The sequence below is a fragment of the Poecilia reticulata genome, chromosome 16 (genome assembly GCF_904066995.2).
Source record: "Poecilia reticulata chromosome 16, P_reticulata-male-v2, whole genome shotgun sequence".
NCBI lineage: Eukaryota > Metazoa > Chordata > Actinopteri > Cyprinodontiformes > Poeciliidae > Poecilia > Poecilia reticulata.
Window position 1 is genome coordinate 28759970 of NC_088845.1, and position 18288 is coordinate 28778257.

At 41.9% G+C, this 18288-nt stretch overlaps 1 protein-coding gene across 3 annotated transcripts in view; it reads left to right on the forward strand.

The window, feature by feature from the left end:
• Nucleotides 1-1535: 1535 nt before the first annotated feature.
• Nucleotides 1536-18288, forward strand: part of fbxl4 (F-box and leucine-rich repeat protein 4) — a 56126-nt gene continuing 39373 nt past the window's right edge. For 2 of the 3 annotated variants that reach the window (XM_081597302.1, XM_008431876.3), the window contains exons 1-9: nt 3455-3591; nt 5261-5898; nt 6727-7063; nt 9306-9550; nt 9678-9891; nt 12508-12579; nt 13509-13633; nt 13739-13926; nt 14855-15387. In XM_081597302.1, coding sequence (XP_081453428.1) covers nt 5402-5898; nt 6727-7063; nt 9306-9550; nt 9678-9891; nt 12508-12579; nt 13509-13633; nt 13739-13926; nt 14855-15018 — 1842 coding nt within the window. In that variant the 5' untranslated portion in view covers nt 3455-3591; nt 5261-5401 and the 3' untranslated portion in view covers nt 15019-15387. Of the gene's footprint in view, nt 1643-3454; nt 3592-5260; nt 5899-6726; nt 7064-9305; nt 9551-9677; nt 9892-12507; nt 12580-13508; nt 13634-13738; nt 13927-14854; nt 15388-18288 lie in introns of those variants that run through there. The other variant, XM_081597301.1, reaches the window with a different exon arrangement.

Sequence of the window (18288 nt, forward strand, 5' to 3'; positions counted from 1 at the left end):
GCGGCTGTGTGTTGTGGGTTTTGTCAGGACACACGAGACACACACTTTGGTGCTTATACAGTTAGACATCAACAACAAAAAGAAGGAAAAAAAAATCTGCTAATGAAAAACAACATAGGAAAAGGAACATAGGGGGAAAAAGCTTTTTTCACGTCAATAATCTGCGAAAAAAAACCCCATAAAAATCACTACCGCTTGCTATTTCCTCATAAATGAATCCAAAGGTTGGTGCTTTCTGACGGGATGGCACTGACTCAAGCGAGGTAGGTATTCTCCACTTCTTACGACTCAGTATTTCAAATGAATGAATTTGTGTCGAACTGTGTAGAAAGTATTGGGAAGAGAAAACTTCTGTAGAAAGGAATACGCTTGAAAGTCTGCTGAATATTTGGCTCCTGACTCGGCCGCAGCTGTAAGAGTAAAAATGTGATGAATCAAAATGTTAAACTGATACCGATCTGAAGTTATTGAGAGAGGGAGGCTTGTTCAGATGAGGAACTATTTCATGCTGCAAAGGTCACTCATTAATGTATTTGGAATGAATTTGTACACTGCTGAACTTACTGTGCTGCATATGGTAGTTAAAAAAGTCACACTAAGAGGAAAAATTAAATAAACAGAACTGTATGGCATTTGAAAAATGTAATTTCACATTCTTCTTCTACAGCAACTTGAAAAAGTATTTATACCCTTCAGTCATTTTCACATTTTGCCACATTTTAACCACAAACCTCCATGTGGTTAAAATGTGGTTTTATGTGATAAACCAACACAAAATTCGCACATAAACTGATAGTAAGATTTGGCGCTCAGTTTCCTGCCTCATGCGACATTTTGCAGGTAGACCTAAAAGTCAAAAGTTGGTCCCATCTGGCCAGGTCACCTTGTTCCAGATATTCTCTGTGTCCCTCATATGGCTTGTGGCAAAACTTCAAAAGAAACTTCTTATAGTTTTCATTCAATGATGACAGCCTTCTGCCATCTCTTCTGATTGTATGACTGATATTTGTGCTGTCAATCCTTCCACCTGAGCTCTGGCTTTCTGTGATTGATCCAGAATTACGTTGGGCGTCTGCAGCTCTGATGTGACGTTTCTAAAGTTACAAGAGAAACAAATAGGGTTTAATTTATCACAATATCATTCATTGATTTATAATCGTCTCAGTTTCAACCTAAATGTTTAGCTAGCTAGAATATTTAGGTAACTAAATATTTAGCTTCAGACTAAATATTTAGTTCACAAGCTAAATATTTGAAGCTAAAAATTTATTTAGCCACCTAGGTATTTAGTTAATCAACCAAGTAACTCCAAACTAAATATTTAGTTAGCGAGGTAGATATTTAATGTAAATAGCCATATGTGTTTTTATTACAGCAAATTTGAATGTGTTTTATTTTGCCAGTAATTTGGTGAAGCCCTTGATTTCTGGTTCGAGCTGTACACTTGTATTTTTGAACTTTTTAACACTTTTTGTCTAGTGCAGTTAGTCTTCTCCCAAATACAGCAGTTAGTAACTTACAGCAGTTACACCAGTTTGTACGACAGTTATTACCGCAGTTACAGCAGTTAATACGACACTGTTTTTCACAGAGCAACAAGGAACATTGTTTCATACTGGCTGCCCCTCCGAAGAGTCAAAAGGTGTGTTGATTGTAAAAAGTGTTTACGTTTTCAGCCTTTATTTTTTTTTTTAAACCACGCAGTCTTTTTCTTCCACTTCCCAGTTCTATCCTGTTATGTATGGGTCTCTTATATGAGATATATTTTGGCAGGCATCATTATTTTTTTATACTTGCTAAGTGCTTAACACTTAGCAAACCAAGTGTATTCTTATTTTTGCTCGCTTTTCACACAATAGCCCAACTTTTGGAGAAACTGCTTTTATAAACACGCCCTTTCTGAGGTCTGTGTAGGACAGTCTTACAAAAAAGCAAAGCCGGAGAAAGCCGTGTAATACTTTCAGGTGCAAAAAAACATCACAAATTGCTCTTTCATTTCCGAGTATCGAAGTAAAACAGAACACCGGCAACAAAGCAGGGCTGCTGCTTTCTCCATCTAAATGAGAATAACCAAGCACGGTGCTTCACATGTGCAACAACCAGCTTTCATGTGTCCAAGCAAAAGAAAAAAAAAAAAACAGAAGGAGAGGGTGGTGTGGGAGGGGGATGAGGGGGAGGTACAGCAGACTTATTATTTTCCTGCCTTTTACCAGCTGGGGCATAAAAAGAACGTACAGAGGATGTGTTGGTGTATGGGTGTGCATTTATGTGTGTGTACATGTATCTCTTCAGGCACTCCTGTGTGCGTCCATCTCCCATTTGCATTTGAGTGAGCCTGGCCGTGTGCATATGTATGGGTGGCACAGTGGACCAGAACAGAGCTCTGACAGTAGCAGAGCTGCTGCTCGCTGATGCCTGCCTGGAGGAGCTGACAGCAGCCTGGCCTGTCAATCAGGGTGCAGGCCCAGAAGCTCACTGCTCGCATTATTCTATCTTGTTAACTCTAAATCTGTCTGGATGCTGTTTATGTGCCTTTTTGTGCTTGTATATGCGTGCGTGTGTGTGTGTGTGTGTCTGTGTGTGTGTGTGGTGGCTTTGCTTTTTTTTCCCCTCTGATGTGCTTCAGTGTTTTGGTCCTAGCTGCATGGACAGGTTCAGATGAGGATTAAACGAGGCAGATGTGAAATCTGGACTGGGGTGTGCTAAGAAAGCCAGGCCACTCTGGGAGAGTTTGGTGACTTTATAAAAATGTGCAAAACCAGCAGGAGATGCAGTTAACTGATGTTAAAGTTAAATCATTAAGGGGGACTTACTTAAAATTTTACAGCCAAATTATCTCAATTGTTTTGTATGAACAAAACAGATTTATTTCTTTCCCGGTCATTAGCTATTTCTGGCTTTATTTGAAGTCTAACTTCCACTTTCTGATTTTGTCCTATTACATTTTAATTCCCAATAACATATAATTAGATAAACGTACAACTATACATGCGAATTTTCTCTTTTGAAGTCAGTAGTATTTTTTTCCTTGCATCATACGAACTACTATCCCCATAATCCTTTGCGATAAAAGCTCGCCGTCCGGATGTTGACAACTCGTGACACCTTCAAAGCTGGCACGGAACTCCTCTTTTTATGTACATACGCCTAGTTTGTTCTTCTTTAAAACAAGTCAGATATGTAGCGTTTGATTATATCGGTTCAAATTGTAATCTGTAGCCTTTTCTATCTGAGCTATTTTTTCTTTAAACAAAAGTAAGTCATTGCAGCGGCGGAGATGTTACAAGGAGGAGAACGAAGCATTTCTACCGAAATTAATACGGGTAACTAATGTTTAATGATATAAATTTAAACAAATTTTAATCTGTGATTTTTTTTTCACAAATCATAAAAAAAAACATTAAAAAAAATACGACATTTGCTAGTTGGATCCAGTGGACTTTTCGTGACTTAATACGTTGTCCTGCTGGTCCCTGAAGGGAACACGAGATAGGCGATAGGAATGTATTTTGCGGACTGAAATATCCAGCTACAGCTGATGGAAAGAAGAAGATACATCCCCATGAATGGATATATCGATCTCCGTTTGCCGTAAATTGACTTCATGTTCATTTGTTTTTTGTGTGTTTTGCTGTTAAAGCTGCCAAGCGGAAGCAAGCGGTTCATGTTTGACAGCTCAGCTTGTCTGAATGTTAGCTAACCCCAGCTATTTAACATTAGCCACCACTGACAGAAAACTGCTGTTTGTTAAATGTCACCAAACAAATTCACGTTTTAATGTCACTTTACTGAAGTTTTACAGAAAACTCGCAGCTGGAAATATACTACTTATTTTCCATATAAAAAACCAGACGAGTTATTGGGCAAGTTCCTTGTTTTATGTTTACATATATTCTTACCTACTAACAACTTTAATTACAACACTGCTATCTAGTACAAACCCTTTCCCCATTGATTTTATGTTTATTTTATCTTGGATTCTAAAGAAATATCTGAGTTTGTGTAAGGTCAAAAAGTTAAACGTTAACTAAAGCTGACAGTGGCTCAGATATTCTCCCGAATAGTGGTGCTGCTGCTGATTGACCTACATAGAAGTCAGACAGCTTGGCTGCTTTGTACCTGTCAACAAACCTCCAACATGGTGGTCACTGATGACGGACCGACCTGCCCGTTGTAGGCTGCTCTTTAAGCAAGGACAACTTTGTATTTATGACTTTGATTTAAAATAAAGTATAGTTGAGTGTCTAGCAAAAGTATTTACACCACCTAAACATTTTCTCATTTGGTCCCAAAGTTTTATGTATTTTAACCTTAAATGGAAGTCCTTTTTGCTTTTTGTTCAACGATGACTTCTTCAGATTCTCCTGGGCTGTGCAGCTCCTCCAAAGCTTCTATGGGCCTTTGGTCTATTCTTATTGCATAGAATGTTAGTTTAGGCTGATAAATATTTGTATTATTAAGATTTTTTTTAGGTTTGGACTTGCACAATACTTGTTCTAGTTTTGAATGCTGTATTGAAAGTTGCTCTATGCTAATTCTCCCCTGCTATTCCCCTCCACTCAGTTCCTTCAAACTATCCAGTAGCAATTGGCAACCACCTATTGATGGTGGATCTGAGGATCTACAAGCTACTTCTCAGTGAAAACATTGTAATGTTATGAGTGCTGACAGTATGTACGAGCAATGTTATGATGACTTCCTGGAGGTGGAGTTTCTGAAAGAGTGGGAGTTTTTATAGAGACATAGGCCCAATTTCAATACGATATCAAATTTCTTTTATGTCATTTGTGATATATGTAGCATTTTTATAACAACTGAAGGTAACAGAGTTACTTGATTGTGCTATTAAATGGCTCTATGTGCCTGGATAACACTTGAACATTTCTGCAAATGTTCCATAATTAGCCAAAATGTCTTTCATCTGCTGTCCTTGGATGATCAGTAATATGTCTTGCTAAAAACAAGGTTTTACAAAAGTAGGTTAGAATAACTTAGCTACACAAATTTAGTTAAGAAATACGATCAGTATAAACAGTAAATGCAAAACAAAGAAAACTACAACTCAATCATTGTAAAAGTTATAGCTGTAACCTGACACATGGGGAAAAAGTTGAGTGTAAATACTTTTGCAAATCACTCTGTGTATTTAGTGTGATTGACAACTGTTGTCTGACACAAACACATTGAGTCTGTGTTGTGTCAGACTCAATGTTTTGCTCGTCCCACTCATGGATGTGTTTGTCTCTGCCTAACCCCACAGGTCATGCATGCAGCCGGGCCTCTAGCTTGCGTTTTGTCTGAACCCAGCCCTCGAGACAATACGCTACACGTAGCCGGAGGCTCTTCCTCCGTCTAGCCTCCGTCTTTTCCCCCTCCGCCCCTGCCGCTCCCAGAGTTCCCTATGTTAACCCTCTTGAGCATGTTTTACTATATATGTCTGCGGCGGCGCTCCAGGAGCGGGACTCGAGGCGAGGCACTGACCAGCCGGCGTGCCGTGGAGTCGGGCCAGAGGGCGGTGCTGCCGGTTAGCGTGGAGGTGGAGCAGTACGCCAAGGAGGTTCTGGACTTCAGCTCCCACTATGGCAGTGAGAACAGCATGTCCTACACCATGTGGAACCTGGCCGGGATCCCCAACGTTTACCCCAGCTCGGGGGACTTCACGCAAACGGCCGTGTTCAGAGCTTACGGGAAGTGGTGGGAACAGTGCGCCAGCGCTCCCTTGGCGTTCCGCCGGACCCCCGACGGCTTCCACAGTCAGGATTACATCGAGCTGGGCTTCGAGGAGCCTGTCTACCCCACGGCAGTGGAGGTGTTTGAGACTTATTATCCTGGAGCCATCGTCCAAATCCTGGCCTGCTCCCACAACCCGTTCTCCCAAAACCCACCCACTGATGTCAGGTAACAGCCCCCCCAGTGACGACATCCTGAAGCAACTTCCATTAGCAATAACTAGAACAGGGTCCTGCACTACCACGCGTACTTTGGCCATTGTGGATAGGGGGGTAAAAGGAGGAGTACTTTTTAGCCAAAAAGCTTCAAAATTTTCTAGAAAAAAAACCAAGGAATTTTCTGAGTTTGAAAAGTGAGAAATTTTCTAGAAAAAACTCTGAAATTTAGAAATTAATTTCAGAAATTTTCAAGAAAAAACATGGACATTTCTGAGTTTTTAAAACATTTTCAACTTTTGAAAAGTTGCAAAAGTTGAACTTTTTTGACATTTGAAACAAAAAAAATGTAAGAAATTTTGCTAGACGATAAATTGCCCCTGTAAATATTGCGATAAACGATACTGTTGTTGTTTTGAGACCATTTTCAAGTAATATATTGACAATTACTTAATATTCTCTCTCAAAGAGAATTAAACTTAAGTTTGTAAAGAACAATTAACACTTGAACTTGAAAAAACCTTTAATATGCAAAATAAAACATGACAACAAATATCAATAAACAAAATGGAAATGGAAAATAAAAAATACACGACCGAAACCATAATTGTAATGGATTATGATTTCACTGTAAACAAAATTGGCCTTCAAAAAAGGATTAATGATCAGGATGGAAATTATTGAGCTCATTAATTAATTGATTAATTTGTCTTTAATAATATGTCCAGTAAGCAGAAGCAGCAAAACAAGTCCTCATGCTAACACCCTTTAGCACACAATCATTAACCCTAATCAGCCAGTATAACCTTGTGCGATGCTAAGCATGCTGTCTGTTGTCCAGGTGGGAGGTGTTGTGGTCAGGAGAGCCCACCAAAGCGCTGACCCCCCAGGCTCGACAGTTCTCCCCGAAAATCAAACACATCAACTTCCCCACCAATCTGCTCCGCCTGGAGGTCAACTGCTCCCTGCTGGACTACTACACCGAACTGGACGCCGTTATCCTCCGCGGGGTGAAGGAGAGGCCCATGCTCGCACTTTATAAGATGCCTCTCATCGACATAAGCGACTTAAGCGACAGCGAGGACGAGATGTCTGACGTCAGCTGTCCTTTCAAACCAGGAGGAGACGGCAAGCAGCAGAGGACGGCCAATGGCTACTTTGACAAACTGCCATACGAGGTGACAGCAGAACAAACACACTGCAGGGCGCAGAGCAAAACATGAAGGTCAAAGGAACCTTAATGTTAAAGGACAGTGTTATGTAAAATCAACTTTTTTGAGCTTTACATTGTGTAATAATGTTATTCAAAAACAAACCAAGGAGGATGAAGCTCCTCCTCTGAGCTGCAGTTTCTATCCAGCAGCAATTAGCAAACACTGCAGCGCAGGTAAAAATGTTACTAAAGGGTTAATAGAGGAGCCATGTTGTGATGACTTCTTGAAGGTGGAGTTTGAGAAAGAGCAGGAATTTCTTAAAGGGACAGAGACCCATTAAATAGCAAACATGCCTTCTGTTGAGGAAGCTGAGCCTGGGGACTCTGGGTTGGGCTCTCCAATCTCTGGGGACGAGGTCGCCGAGGTGGTCAACAAGCTCCTCGGTGGCAGGGCCCCGGGGGTGGATGAGATCCGCCCAGAGTTCCTCAAGGCTCTGGATGTTGTAGGGTTGTGTTGGCTCATGCAACTCTGCAATATCGCATGGACATTGGGGGCAGTTTCCCTGGATTGGTAGACTGGGGTGGTGGTCCGCCTGTTCAAAAAGAGGGACCGGAGGGTGTGCTCCAATTACAGGGGGGTCACACTCTTAAGCCTCTCTAGTAAGGTCTGTTCAGGGTCCTGGAGAGGAGGATCCGTCGGTTAGTTGAACCTCGGATTCAGAAAGAGCAGTGTGGTTTTCGTCCTGGTCGTGGAACACTGGACCAGCTCTACACCCTCAGCAGGGTCCTGGAGGGTGCATGGGAGTTCGCCCAACCAGTCTACATGTGTTTTGTGGACTTGGAGAAGGCGTTCGACCGTGTCCCTAGGGGCTCTCCATAAGAGATAGGGTGAGAAGCTCGGTCATCCGGGAGGGACTCAGAGTAGAGCCGCTGCTCCTCCACATCGAGAGGAGCCAGTTGAAGTGGCTCGGGCATCTGGTCAGGATGCCTCCTGGACGCCTCCCTGGTGAGGTGTTCCGGGCACGTCCCACCTGGAGGAGGCCTCAGGGAAAACCCAGGACACGCTGGAGGGACTATGTCTCTCGGGGTTCCCCCGGAGGAGCTGGAAGAAGTGGCTGGGGAGAGGGAAGTCTGGGCCTCCCTTCTGAAGCTGCTGCCCCCGCGACCCGACTCCGGATGAAGCGGAAGAAAATGGATGGATGGATGGATAAATAACAAAGTAAATTTTTGGTTAAGTCATGTTTAATATTTATAACATTTTTATAACAACTGAAGGTAACATAGTTACTTGGTTGTGCTATAAAATGGCACTATGTGTCTGGAAAACGCATAATATTGACACTTTAATGTTCTTTGATAAAGTCACTTAGAAACTTGAACTAAAGTGTTTCCTTTTCACAACAACAGGTCGAGAAAAAATGCAACTTTTCCAATTAAATCATGTTGTTGTGTTTGAAATAAAGAAGTTAATTTCTTTTTGCTGGAGTCGCTATTTTAGAGTCTCTGTTTACAACAACACAAACACTGATCAGTTGATTTGTTTATTTTAAGTCATACCTTGATAACATTCACCAACATGTTTTTGTAACTTCATGCAGCCTTAGTGGAAAACAATTACCATGAAAACATGTTGCCTGTTATGAAACACGATGGTGGTAGAATTATGGTGTGGGGTTTCACATTGTTACTTGACTGTGCTCTACTCTGTGTTGTTCTGTCAGGCATCACAACATTAAGACACACTGAAGTTTGTGACCAAAAGGATTAAAAAGTTTGAAGTGGTACGAATACACTCCCATGTTCCTGCATTCCTCACAAACGCATTAACGTGTTGGGGCTCCGTCCTCGACCCAATGGGCCGACCTCGCGTCATGTTGTCTGCGGCACGCTTCAAGAAAATGCCCGTGGCGCTCGTCTCATCTGCACTCCAAACCGCTGCCATTAACGGCGGTCCTCACAAACCGCCTCTGAAACACAATACAGCTATTATCCATCAGCCGACACCGGGCCCTGAAAGCACGGCACGTTGTTGATCCGCCGCGACACACCCGCGCGGGGCAAATCACTCTTTGTCTCTGAGAGAGGCAACACAAACACAGAGCGGAACATCAGAGCCATTTAGATCTCTCCCTCATAGAGAGGAAACATTCATCTACGGTACACTTATTATCCTTCAGCTTTTTACCGTCACTTAAAGAGTTTCCGCTTTTCCTCGCCTCTCCTTTCCTGACCCTTCTCTCTCGCCCCTCCCGGTCTTCCGCCTTCAGCTTATCCAGCTGATTCTGAGCCACCTGACCCTGCCTGACCTCTGCCGTCTGGCCCAGACCTGCAAGCTGCTGCACCAGCACTGCTGCGACCCGCTGCAGTACACCCAGCTGAGCCTGCAGCCGTACTGGGCCCGGCTGAGTGACGCCTCCCTGGGACACCTGCAGAGCCGCTGCACCCTCCTCCAGAGACTCAACCTGTCCTGGACGGGCAGCCGCGGCGCTCTCACCCTGACGGGTTTCAGCAGGTCAGACCGAAATGACCTCAGAAAAAAAAAAAACACTCGCAAGGACGAATAGTTTTAAAGTTGGTAGAACGGCAGACAAATATTCTAAGTCCAGATTAAGAAGGTCGTTCTGTTTTTCCCCCTCTAGTTTCATGAAGGCCCGCGGTCTCAGCCTGGTGTGCCTGGAGTTGTCGTGTTGTCACTTCCTGAATGAGCCGTGTCTCGAGGTCATCGCCCAGGCCTGCCCCAAGCTGCAGGAGCTCAACTTGTCGTCGTGCGACCGCCTCCACCCGCAGGCCTTCACGCACATCTCCAAACTCTCGCACCTCCGCAGGCTGGTGCTGTACCGCACCAAGGTAGAGGTAGGTGTGGTCACCTGCGGACTGCAATGACCTGTAGAAGGTCCACTGTTATCGAGCATCTTTCAGAAAAACCGAGACTTAATTGGCAAACCCTTCACGTAAGAACTCATTCAAGCATTTACTTTCGTTTTGATTCTTTGTAGTTTCCTTTATGTCCTCTTCACTCCAGGTAAAGATGTGTAAAAAGCCTGAAAATAAATGGAAGTTTTATTCAGTTATTCTGAAAAAAACAGTGAAATCACATTTAATTCACTTGTGGCTTAGATGTTGGCAGAGTTAATACTTTGTGCAGGTCTCTCTTCCTATAAGAAAGCTCTTAGTATTCTCCTGTCACATCTTACAAGGTTGGGTTGTACACAGATTCACTGCCAGCAAAAAGACTCCCAATTTTTTACTTAATATAACTTCATATATCAGAGAGTTTATTTTTAGCTTCTGAAGGCTGTTGGTATAGAAACAGATCCACGGCACCACGGATCCTCCAAGCTGATCCTTAGGAAGAGTTTTGACACACTGCTGCATAAAGCTGAATTTGTCGTCTCAGCAAACCAAGGCTCCTGTTAAAGCTGGATGTATGTAAGTTTTATAAAAATATGTTTCTTTACATATTTGTCTTTACATATTGTCGTCAAAGTGTAAAATAATCTGTGAAAAGATCGATCTCCTCCACTTCCACCCAGAGCTACTATTGCTGTTTGAAGAGCCTCTCGGTCAGAAACAGCCAATCAGAGCCAGGAGGAGTGTCTTAGCACTGTTGGTCGGACTCGTGTATGCGCTGCTAAATGTGTCGGTGGAGAATGAACAACTTACTATTTCGGGAAAACTGTTGATCTGCTATCATCGGCTAATTAGCCTTAGCATTCTGAGAGCGTGTTGACTTTTTGAAAAGTTTGACATTCCACCTACTGGCCACAGTGTTAAACCTGATATACATTGTACTGTAATTAGTAATTAGTAAAATAATATGAAAAATATAAATGTTCAGTACAATGTAGGAACTGGTTGGGGTACAATCGATTATTTGCTCATGTGGTTCAATTGGTCACTGCTACTGCAGTTAAATATACATTTATCTAAAGGCTTTTAGCAAATCTTTTAGATGAAAGTAGCTCCTGTTTTTATTCCCATCTCTGCTTTCTTGTAAGTGTCTCTCACTTACAGGTTCATCTTTAAACCTCTTGAGGTATCGCTGCCTTCTGTACGCCCCGTCAATAACAAAACACGTACAGAGCGGCTTTAATAAAACCTTCAGACTATTTGTCGTAAAACGATCCGGCTTCTTATCTGATGGCTCGTGTTGCTCGCTGCGTACGCTCCTTTGTCAGCTCCGGGTCCGCGGGGCATGCGTTCAGGTGCGGGCACGTCCGGAGCGTTGTTTTCATGTTGCGCCTCGGCGTTTTTGCTGTGCTGCAGACAAGAGCGTTGTTACGGACGGCGTCGGGTTTCTGCAGTGGAGCCGGGCCGCGCGCCGCAGGTTGTTTACGCCGCGGACAGACAGTGAGAGCTGTGTGTCTGCCTGAGGGAGGGGGGGGGGATTCTGACATCTCAGCTGTCATTACCCTGTCAGCGCTCTAATTAAATGAGTAGCTCACCGCAGAGAGAGAGAGAGGCGTTTATAAAGATGCCAGACTGAGTTCGGCGCACGCACACACTCACAAGAGGCTTTCACTTTCATCTCTTGACACTTTCTCCTGCCACAGATGTACACGTGTTGGCAATTGGCGCGTTGAATTTCCATATCTGGGCGCGCGCCGCAGCGCCACAGGAGAAGGCTCCGTCCTCGGCTCGCTTCGCAGTGCGCAGAACTGATCTCCAGGGCTTTATTAAATTCCTTCAAATGTTGATTGGGAAGACAGACGGTCTGTTTGGAGGAAGGTCAGATGACATGACTGACTCAGCAGAATGCAACACTGTGATTTAGATGTGATGTTTTGTCATTATTTTCACATTTAAAGGGGCAGTATCATGTAAATGTGGCCTTTTTTTTAAGCTGTACATCATGTTTTAATGTTATTGCCTCATCAAAAACGTACCTGGAGTGTCGCCTTGATTCTTTTATGCATGTTTGAGAAATCCTCTAATCTCCATGACAACCATTCAGCTGAGTAAAATGCCTGATTGGACCTAGCACCACCTTCGAGGATGAAACTCCTCCTCAGAGCTGTGGCCTCCAAAGTTCTACTTCACAGAGTGATTCTCCTCCACTCAGCTCCTTCAGACTAGCCAGCAGCAATTAGCAAACACCTGGTGGAACTGAACATCTGCTGAGCTCTTTATAGGAGCTGCTTCTCAGTGCAACGCTAGTAAAAACATTGCTAAAGTGTTAATAGAGGAGCCATGTTATGTTTCAGAAAGAGCAGGAGTTTTTAAAGAGACAGAGGCCCCCAATTTCAAGTTGTTAAATAATAAAAGTAACATTTCTTTAAGTCATGTTTGATATATGTAGCATTTTAATAACAATTGAAGGTAACACAGTTATTTGATTGTGTTATAAAATGAGACTATGTGGCTGGAAAACACACAATACCGCTTCATAAAATTGCCTGTTACTTTTTCTGCTTTTTCTTTTTTGTTTTAATTGTATTTTTTCTTTCTTTCTTTATGTCCCCTCTGTAGCAAACAGCCATCCTCAGCATCCTGACCTTCTGCCCTGAGATCAGACATCTCAACCTGGGGAGTTGTGTGAGGGTAAGGAAAAAACAAATCAAATAAAAAGCAGTAAATATGCATTTGACAGTCACGTTTTTAGACACAGAACATATTGGATTAAAGTAAAACAGAGATTCCAAGATAAGAAACCATCCTGATTTAGGTCATGTGACCTAAAACCAATATGTAGTCTGTGGTAAAACTTGAAAAGCAGTATTCAGTCATTCAGTCAGTTTCTATCCAATCTAACTGAATCTGAACTATTTTGCAAATAAGATTTATAAGAGTGATTGAAATATCTTCCAGGTTCAGTGTTAAATGTTCTTTGAAAAATTAAGGACAATGTATCATCCAGCAGAATTTGTTAAAGTTGCTTTTATAAAAATATATTTATTTCCATATTTGTTAAAACTGTCACCATGTTGTGAGAATTTCATATGAGTCGGATAATGTGAAAAGATCCTCACCGAGCTCCTGTTGCCCTCTGAAGAAATGAACCACTCCCAACCAAAAACAACCAGTCAGAGCCAGGAGGATGTGCTTAATGTTGTCAATAATTCTTGTGTACATGCTGCTAAATGTGCTAACGGTGGAGAAACGATTTACTGTTCCAGGAAAACTGTTTAGTCACAGTCATACAACAAATGCTAACCAGCTTTCCAGCTTTAGCATCTGGGTGTGGCAGGTGTTGTTGTGTTGAACCAGCTGCAGTGTAGCAGAGAGAAATTAGGAGGGTGTGAGCAACACATGCACAAGCATGATTGACAGCACTAACACAAACACAATCCTCCTGGTTTTGATTGGTTAGTTTTCTCACTTAGTGGTGTATTTCTGCAGTAAGTGCTGGGAGGAGTCAGAGAAGCTCAAATTTTTTTTCACCAACAGTTACTAACTACACCTTTAAGTTTTACATTCCAACTGCACACACCTGAGGAGATGATCAGAGCGACATCCGTCTGTCTCTGCAGATAGAGGACTATGATGTGGTTGCCAGCATGCTGGCCACTCGGTGCCGCTCCCTGTGCTCTCTGGACCTGTGGCGCTGCAGGAACCTGACGGACCGAGGCCTGGCCGAGCTCGTTACCGGCTGCAGGTAAGCAACTCAGCACAGCCCCACACCACACCACACCACGCTTAGAGCGTCGCGAGTACCGCAGAGCGACGGCTCCTTACGGTTTGACGTTCTGCGGTGACTAAGGATGTTGGAGGAGTTGGACCTGGGCTGGTGTCCCACCCTGCAGAGCAGCACCGGCTGCTTCCAGCAGCTCGCCCGCAGCCTGCCCCGACTGAGGAAGCTCTTCCTCACCGCCAACCGCACCATCTGCGACTCGGACATAGAGGAGCTGGCCACGTGCTGCCCGGCGCTGCAGCACCTCGACATACTGGGTACGCTCTGCGTTTGGTCAGCTATTAACGCTGCACATCACCCTGTTTTGATTTTCTTATTTTGTTTTAAGTTAATTGCTTTGGGCTTGTTTCAAATGTAATGGACACAGAGATGAGAAAAGTAAGGGAGAAAAGGTCTAAAGGAAAAGAGGAGTGGTAGAGAAAGAAGCATAGATAGAATGTCTGCCTCTACACCTGCAGGAAACAAAACGGAGAATCCACAACAACAAACTTATATGCTTGTATAATAATAGCAGTTTAACATCGTTGGAAAGTACATGGTGCAAGATGCATTTAGTGGCAGCTGCAGCCCAACTTGAGAGTGTATCTGACAAACACACATTCACACACTAGTGGAAGCAAAACGTTTGACCCAACTCGTACAGATCAAAGGCAACTCTGAGAAATTCTGAGGAAAGGTATGTAAACTTCTGATTTGAAGACAATAAACAAATCTCTCTCATTGTGTATTTAACAAATCGAGCTAATTTAGGCCATTCTGACTGACCTGAAACAAGAGACGTGTGGTGTGATTTAACTTCAGACAGGAGGTTTATTTCGGTGTATGTAAACTTGTGGTTTAAAAAAAAAGTGACATCCACCTAAAATCCCACTAAGCTAGAGTTTTTTTTCCGCAATTTCAAAAATAATTCACTTAATTGTTTTGACCTCAAAACAACATTATCGTTTATCGTGATAACTTCTGGGACGATTTATCGTCCAGCTAAACTTGTTATCGCATAAGAAGGTTTAAGACGTATGAATACTTCTGCATTAAAAACATAAGATGGAAATGTTGATGATGGTAAATCCAGTTGCACATTAATCTGTGAAGTAAGTAACGTCGGTTTAGTTTAAAATTAGCTCATAGTTTTGGATTTCAGTCCTTTTTTTTTTTTGCTATTTTTATGTTTTTTTTCATCATCAGGAACACGGTTGGTGAGCGACGCGTCTCTCAAGAAGCTCCTCCAGTCGTGTCCTCAGCTTGTCCTGCTGGATGTCTCCTTCTGCTCCCAGGTGGACACCCGGGCAGTCCAGGAACTCTCTAGCCTCTTCCCCAGCGTGGCCATCAAGAAAAGTTTTACTCAGTGACCCCCCACGCCGGTCGAGAGGCGTCACGACCAAGTGAGAGGTTCACCAGCGGGTTCTGGCTCCCCGACGGGTCCGAGTGACACCAAACGCCGGGAATAGCTTACGTCCTCGGAGCGGTCAGACGTCGTCAGAGAGATTATTTGGACTTTGAATGAACAAGCAGCCGGCCTTCAGACTGTACGACACAAAAACCTCCCCCGCTCCGAATCAGGGTTGCTGACCTCTTAATCTGACACTCAACGTCTACTTTTTATTTTTTATTTTTTGCATCGCCAAGCTCCAAAAGGACGAGAAACTCGGCGCGACGAGTGACACGCTAAGGAAGCGACACCCGTGCATCGTGCTGCTTACTTAGGCGAACAAAACCTGGTAAAAATGATTTCCTTTCTTTTATTTCAATCACAATAAAACAACCCAGGTGTTTCTTTTTAGTGCCTTGTCAGAGCGATCGGGTGTAAATGTTCTCAGTTTCACAGCGTACCACTCCTGGCTGCTGCCATGGTTTTCAGAATAACCAGCAATTGTATTTTAAGCAGCTTTTCTTTTTTGTTTGTAGAAAACAAAACAAAAACAAAACTGCATAATTTATGTTTATTTGTGAAATAAAATAAAGACATCTTTAGGTCCTCAACAAAAAGTACCTTGTTTCTTGTATTTAGAAGCAGACTTAGGCAACAGTTTGTTAGTTTATTTATTGATTATGCCCCTTTTTTCCTTTTTCTTTTTTTAGATAAATTCATGTAATTTACTGAAAATCAACTTATACTTTTATTATCAAGTACTTGCACTTACCGCTTCCTCATTTGGACCACAGCAGGATGTTAACGGCCTTTTAGTTAAACTCTAACAGGAGCCAAAATAATAATAATATAATAATAATAATAATAATAATAATAATAATAATAATAATAATAATAATAATAAAGCAGGAGTGGTGTGTTTTAAGCTGAGAACATGCAGCATACGAGCGTCTTTCTGATGACATTTGCTAACGTCCGTCATAGTCAGGTTCACACTTCCTGCTTCTACGTTGCCTCAGGCTGAAAGGTTGAAACCAGAGGGAGAGAGATCGCTACAGATTCATTCAGGATTTTATGCTGAAAAAAAAAAAAAGAAGAAACAGTCAGTGACCTTGTTGCTCATTGGATGAAATGCTATGGAAAAGTATTTGCCCCCTTTCAGATTCCCCGTCTTTACTTGATTTTTTTCTTCTTCTTCAGACAATCAGACGAATGTTAATGTCAAATAACTGGACTAAATAGAAAGCCAATGAAATGTGTGAACCATTTCGCTGATTATGGCAGTGACTCTTTTTACGTCGATGTGGAGAAATTTTGGATTCAGTCGAAACAAAACCATCAATTTTTTTTGTTTGTTTGTTTTTGAAAACATTCAGAGGGGAACTTAGTAGGATTTGGTCATATTTTCTGGCAGAAAGAAGATGTTACAGCATGTTACAGCAAAGGTCGTCCAGGTCCTGGAGCAGCAAACAGACCCACAGCATCATACTGCTGCTACCATGTCTGACTGTTTGAAGTCAGAATATTTCCTAAAACCACTGGGGATCATTAAGATTTTATGTTAAATGAGACCATGTTGGTTTGAATGACTTCACTGAATGAATGAATGAAATTCCTATTTGTAACAATAACCTTTATTTATTGTTATAAAATAAATCTTATAACAATAAATAAATGTTATTTAATTATTGTTTTAACAATAATTGGGAAAAGTAACAGAAAAACAACCAAAACAAAAAAAAGTTAACAAGTCTGCAGGGGGGCAAATACTGGTCGTAAAGAACATGATCAAACTTGTTTTATTTCATTTTTTTCTTTTAAAATGTAAATATTAAGCAGAGTTGAAAAATCCACAGGCATCAACTTGAAAGTTAGTGGTTGGAAGTAAAAGTGGTAGAGAAAGAAAACAAACATGAAGCTGTTGATTTAAATGGAATTTTCTTAGTTCACCAAACTATCAGATTTTTTTTTTTTTTGCTGTTTTCCTCTAAAGTTAAACCATTACAATAAGGATTCACACCTTTTTATTTCAGAAATAGAAAAAGTTTACTGCTCCTTTTTCTACCTCTTCTTTTTCCTTCCATTAAACTTTCCGTGTACGTACATGGATTTAAAACTCTGAATATTTAGCTTCTTTAGCAGGGGCGATTTCTAAACTTTTTTTTTTCCCCTCAAGAATTCATCACTGAATGAATTCTCATTAAAACGGAGGTCATGGTTGTAAAGGAGCCCTGCCCTTTTAAACCAAGGACGGTTTGTCAACGTGTATCAAACTCAGGGCTTGTCCATTCTGTACATACATATCAGCATCATATTGTTGTTTTTTTTTTTTTTTAATAATGTAAGTTACTTTACAATCAAAGGACGGATGTACTGTAACTTACAGCCGACTGAGTCAGCTTTAACAACAACAGTCACTAATGTAACTGAGGAAGTTGAAATGTATGTTGATGCTGCTGCTGTTTAGAAAAATCTGCTGATTATTTATTTCAGTGACTGAAACTTTGGGGGAGTCGGCTTGAAAAGCGGTTTTATCCCCCCCCCTCTTTGTTTTCAGTAAGAAAACCTGAACTTTTCTTCGAAGGACCTGCTAGTCGTAAATATTTGTGCCTTATTCTCCCGTATGAATGTTGCGAGATGTTCAAGTGGTTGAGTTTAGATTGTTGCTCTGAAGCCCCTCCTACCAAAGGAATTCACAGTGTTCTGCTGAATCGGGGCCCTGGGCTGGGTCTGACCGCTCTGAGCGCCGCGCATCAGCCATGCAAATTAATATGCAAAAATGACATTTATTTATACTTTCCTGTGTGGAGCGCCATCCAGCGGAGTTCACTCTGTAAACGCTGCTGGTTACATTTGTTGTCAACGCTGTTAAAGATGTGCAAAAAGCCTTCGAATAAGTTCTGCGTTGATTTGGTTGAATATTTTTTTTTACCTGTATCTGGCTAAAAAACACGTTTTCAATTAGACGATTGTATCCATGATACTTTGCACTCTAACGAGATCATTGTGGCTTTTGGAGGAGAAACATCAGAGATCCAACACCTTGCTTAACTTTGGGAATGATTTTCCAGATCTTTGTTTTATAGATTGTCTGCTGCTGAAACATCCAGAAAGTCCTAGTTGAGTTTTGCAAACTTTTTTTTTTTGCCTCACACCCAGACAACTGGTTTGCATACAGATATCATCCATATACCTGAAAATTGTACTAAAGAGTAGCACTACTACATATTTTTACTCAAGTAAAAGTAAA